This window comes from Nestor notabilis, unplaced genomic scaffold, assembly GCF_000696875.1.
Source record: "Nestor notabilis isolate BGI_N333 unplaced genomic scaffold, ASM69687v1 scaffold14197, whole genome shotgun sequence".
Taxonomy (NCBI): domain Eukaryota; kingdom Metazoa; phylum Chordata; class Aves; order Psittaciformes; family Psittacidae; genus Nestor; species Nestor notabilis.
The window spans coordinates 9422-14700 of record NW_009935259.1 but is presented as its reverse complement, the minus strand read 5'-3'; the positions used below and the strand labels follow the sequence as shown (position 1 = coordinate 14700).

The following is a 5279-nucleotide window of genomic DNA, read 5'->3' as shown; positions in this document are numbered from 1 at the left end:
GCAGCGATCTGGGCCTTCCGGGTAACTCCCCCCAGTTTCTATCCTGGGCATGACGTGCTGTGGTATGGAATAGCCCTTTGGCCAGTTTGGGTCAGGTGTCCTGTCTCTGCTTCCTCCTGGCTTCCCCTCCTCCCTGGCAGAGCATGAGACTGAGAAAGTCCTTGGTCAGAGTAAACATTACTGAGCAACAACTAAAAACATCGGTGTTATCAGCGTTGTTCCCAGACTGAAAGTCAAAAACCCAGCACTGCACCAGCTACTGAGATGCAGAAAAAATGACTGCTGTGGCTGAACCCAGGAGAAAGGGTTTGTTTTGTTTCAGAACTGGCAGAGCCTTGCATGTCGCTGGTTTCACTTCTTACTGTTCGGAAGAAACTTGTGGTTCCCATTTTGCCTTCCTCTACAAGTCTGCTTGTTTTCTCCTCCCCATAGCGATATCACTGTCAGGGCGCAGGCACTTCAGTTCTTCTAGAGTTACTGATGTGAGATGAGTTTTATTTAAAAATTGAATGAAGCAGGAATCACAAGTAACTTCATTAATGGCAACACTGATCACACTTGTCCTTTGGGTGCAGGCAGCCTGTAGTCTGCATCAGAGTTGCCCTTGCCCAGTTCTTGGATGTGTCCAGATGTCAGCAGTTCCAGGATAAGGGTGGCTGATAGTTATCGTCATGTTCTTGAGGAAGCATTTTAGATTTTGAAGAGTTGTAGGGTGGGAGGATGTTGAACAAGAGGCAGCATCAGGCTAGACTAGCTCTAGCAGCAGAAACCATCTGAAAGCATCATCTGGCATTGCAGCTCTCTGTAATGTGGTGAGAATCTGCAGGGTGTAAGGCCTCCTGTAGTTTCACATCCATTTAGGAGAAGTAAATAGCATCTCTGGCACAACCCATGTGTGAGCAATACACACTTGAGAAATCTTTTTCCCAACTTCTCAAAGCGAATAAATGTAGAACCAAAGCTTTTCCATAAGTGTCTTCCTGATGTGTAGGTAAAGTGGCAGGTCACAAGGTCCTTAATTTAGGTTTTACTTCTCTCTTTAAGTGTTATTGAAATTATCTTGTGTTTTCAGAACACAGACAATGTGAACTTTTATAACATCATGACTAAGGAAGTTCCAGAAATGAAATCAAATGAACAAGGAAATCTCCATCTCAGTAAGTTGCTTTTAAGTATTTGAGCTTCTAAGCTTCACCTTCAGCTCTTAGTGGGAACAGCCTCAGATTAGCACATCCTTAAAATGGGGCTTTCTGTTCCAAAGGATATTGGTACTCTCCTGAGCAGAACTTGTTTGCTCTTACATAAATAGGAATGTGGAACAACCCTCTTATAGATTACTCCTCCACCTGTACATCCTACACAGATGACACCAAGGAAGTAGTCAGTATAATTGCAACACAGTTTTATGACTTTGAAGTTGCTTCCTCTTAATGTCTTTCATTTCTGTCTTCAAGCTAGGACACAAAATGTCTCATCAATATAAATAGTCTCATTAGACTCTCTTGCTCCATGATGTTTATGCATCAATGTGAAAACACACAGTTTCTTTCAAGCTCTTTATCTCTTTTATGTTGGCTTCAGCTGGGAAGGTGAATAGCACAGTTAAAAGCATTGCAGCTTAAAAGTAACTGGTCTCTTGAGGAGAGGAAATTGTGTCTGTACCAAGAGCCTAAAGCAGGTCCCCTGAAAAGTGCTGTGTTAGCTAGAAGTAGAAATGGATGGTTAGGTTCTTCCTAACCTGACCCAAGTAAGGGTTGACATCGGTGGTTTTAGTAAAAGTAAGCAGATCTCTCTCTCTGGTGTATTTTCATTAGAAGAGACTTCGTTGGCCATGGCTGTAGCACTGACAAATCTCTGTGCAGGATGACTGGCTTAGTTAGTGCCACTAATCCATGTGTGTTCTCTCTTTTTTCGCAGGACTTTACCAGCGCCACGTCAGAAATATGCACAAGGACAGCCTAAACGAGCTGATGAATGGACCCATCAGAAAGAAGCTAAAAATTATTCCTGACTGTGTGAAATGGGGAGGTACTTTCCTGTCTGCTGTGTGCATCTAATGAGTCCACTATTGTTGTTTATAGTGTCACAGTCTGTAGGAAGCTGCTTCGCTCTAGTAAGCAGTCACATTCAGTTGTCATTATCCTTGGGCCTAAGAAGAGGACTTACTCTCAGATATGAACATGTAATGGGGCAGGCCTATGGGAGCAGATGTGGTTCTGATTCTGCTGCTTGTATCTATAGCCAAGCGGCTAAAAATTCAGGGGGAAGAAGATTCTCCGTATCAGCAGCTGGTTTCTGTCTTTCATGCAACCTCACTGAAATTTCTGTCAGCTTTTCTCTGCCAGAAATCTGGCATCATGTAATGCTGCATGGTGTGGAGGGGAGGGTGTAAACCAGAAAGGAGACTTAAAGGGCTGATGCCAGTATGCTGCATGTGTATAGTAGCAGCCAGAAGCTGCATTGCTGTCTGTGAGCTCCACTGGGAGCATGGCTGCTTTCTGGTTCTCTTTAGTTCCTCATACTGATAAATCGCTGGCTGCCACTTTGGGCCAGAGCTGGTTTATGCGGCCATGAACTGCAATTTAGGGACCCTTCACCAGTTGCTTCTGTCCCAGCGTGGGGATGACATTCTTCATCAGTTAAAATTTGTCTTCTTTCTGGTTCCAACCAGGTCAGTCCAGAGAAGTCTTTGAGAACATGGCTGAGGACTTCATGAGACCTGTCATCGATATTGTTGATCAGCTTTTGGCAGCCAATGTCAGTGTTACAGTCTATAATGGGCAGCTGGATCTCATTGTTGACACTATGGGTAAGGAACTTCCTGTCTGAGATTGGGAACAAAACATGTGACAAATACAATATGAAATTACCAGTAATACTGGTACCTGGATTGCTCCAGTCTTCTGTGTATATCTCCTATTCAAGTGGCTACCCTTAAAATACTACAGTAATAAATGAGCAGCTCCTAGTATGTTTTGTTTACATCCCTCTGAGGGAGGCGGTTCCTTTACCTCCATTATACAGTTTGGAAATGGATCTGTAATATCAATTGCTTGTTTCAGTCAAGTCCATAAGTACAGAGGTAGCCGATAATTCACTTAATTCTTCTGGACAGACACATGTATATGTGTGTGCTCATTCATAAATGAAGAATGAGGATAGGTGACTAAACCCATGGAGATTATCCTCTCTTCTGCTGTGGCTTGACAATCCTGTTCTCCTGGGGCAAAGGTCATAAATCTTGCTACAGATCTGAGCACAATCCAGGTCAGCCCTCCCTGAGTGGCCTGCAGCAGAGTGTGGTGCCAGCTGAGATGGAACAAGGGTGTTGGTAACTAATCAGGGAGGGTGCAGTTGAAGAGGGCTCACACCTGCAGTAAGAGTGTGTAGGCTCCTGCACATCTTGGCCACTCGAGGCCTTTGTTTGTCCCTTGCTGCCTGCAGGAAGCAGCCTTGATCAAATGGCAGTTTGGGAGCCAGGGCAAGTGTGCTCTCTTCCATTCACCTTTTCTTATTGATTTAAATAATCTGCACAGACATATTTCTGTGTTGTGAAAGGCTTCATCCTTTGTGTCTGCCCGGTTAGATATTCAGATGCCCTTCATGAACAATATAGCAATCAATAAATCAGGAACCAGAGTATTTAGGCTGTCAAAATAGTTTATCAGTTAGTGATGCTCCAGTTTATCACATTTTGAGCTGGGTTAACATGTAAATTTTCCAGTAGCTCAGAGGTAGGCTAAAGCTTTGTCTCCCATAATGTCCTGGAATTGATCTTTTTGCTCTCTTGACCTCCATCTTACCTAGCAGGCATTTGAAAACCTTTCCAGGCTCTTCTTGATGAGTGACTGTAGCAAACAGAGAAGCAGTGTCTTCCGATTTCCATGTGATCCTTCTCTGTGGCAGGACATTCAAGGGGTTTGAGGAGTAAAGCAGAATTACTAGGGCTGTGCAGAGCCTTTAAGAAGCACATGTTCAACTTGTGCAATCATAAGTCCACATCACTTATATCTTCATTGGAGGGAGCAAACAGTGGTTTGTTTTAACTGGTCCTGAACACAGCCTTGGTCATTTCCCCAGGCACAGCCAAATCGGGTGTAGAATTTGAGCACACAGAGACTTTGTGCTAACTCTGCTGTATTGATGTCTAGTGGGTATCAGCTGAACCGGAACTCACAACTTGCTGTGTCAGTATCTGTAATGAAGTCTGTCCCTTACCTCTAACAGGCCAGGAGGCGTGGATCCGGAAACTGAAATGGCCTAACCTGAAGCAGTTCAGCCAGCAGAGGTGGAAGGCGCTCTATGTGTCTCCAGAATCCACTGAGACAGCTGCTTTCCACAAGGCCTATGAGAATTTTGCTTTCTTCTGGATTCTTAAGGCTGGGCACATGGTAAATAATACACATTACCAGCAAGAAAACTGAAGATGAATATATGCTTGCTGTCTGCTTCCTTACAGCAGCTGCTTACTGTATGTTCTCATCTCTGTGCTAGGTACCGTCTGATCAAGGAGAGATGGCACTGAAAATGGTCAGGATGGTGACCCAGCAGGAGCACTAGGGAAGGGGAGCCCAGCTGGAATGGCTTCCTGCCTAGTGTCAGTGCTCCTGCAGACGTGAGTCCAGAACGACAAGGCGCAGGCGGAGCAGTGGCTGTTTGGACACAGCCTCTCTGGTCTTGCTGATAACGTGCGCAAGTACTTACGGAGAAGCATTTGTATTCCTTGAATGAGTTGTTGCTTTTGAATTTGTAATCTGTGATTTGCTGCCTTCACACTGTTGATAATGACTTTTCCAGAGGGAAATCTACTGTCATAACTAGCTCTGAGCCTTTGCCTTTGATTTGGAAGGATTTTGTGCTTTCGTGAAAAGCTGCACTTTCCTGAATGCTCCTTTCTCTGTTCACACACCAAGACTAAAACTGATTTGCGTCCTGACAGACTTGCTGTTTGTTCCTATCTGAGAGCTAACCTGTGTCATGAGGCTGTGGAATGTTCCTTCCTTTGTCCTGAGGCCTCCGTTTCAATCACCTGGCTGGATTACAGGCTGAAGACGTTGAGATGCCAGGGTAGAGGACCTGCCCAAGGGGAATCACAGTCCATCTCATCTTGCTGAGGTGTCTGAGTTAGGATCTAAGATTCTTCAGACTTCCTGTGCTATGGAGAGAGGAAAAATGCCCCCCACCACTCCCAGAGGAGGATTTGACCTTTTTCATCTGACCTTTTGGGTTTTGTTTTCATTCTCTTTAATAACAGTTACTCAGACTTTGCCTTAACACCT

General features: G+C 44.6%; 1 protein-coding gene across 1 annotated transcript in view; it reads left to right on the top strand.

Moving 5' to 3' along the window:
* The window catches only part of SCPEP1 (serine carboxypeptidase 1), a 9826-nt gene extending 5077 nt beyond the window's left edge, over nucleotides 1-4749 (top strand). Inside the window, exons 8-12 of the mRNA XM_010017761.1 lie at nucleotides 1073-1172; nucleotides 1918-2028; nucleotides 2672-2809; nucleotides 4228-4391; nucleotides 4495-4749. Of these exons, the coding sequence (XP_010016063.1) occupies nucleotides 1073-1172; nucleotides 1918-2028; nucleotides 2672-2809; nucleotides 4228-4391; nucleotides 4495-4560 (579 nt within the window). The 3' untranslated portion in view covers nucleotides 4561-4749. The remainder of the gene's footprint in view (nucleotides 1-1072; nucleotides 1173-1917; nucleotides 2029-2671; nucleotides 2810-4227; nucleotides 4392-4494) is intronic.
* The last annotated feature ends 530 nt before the right edge of the window (nucleotides 4750-5279 follow it).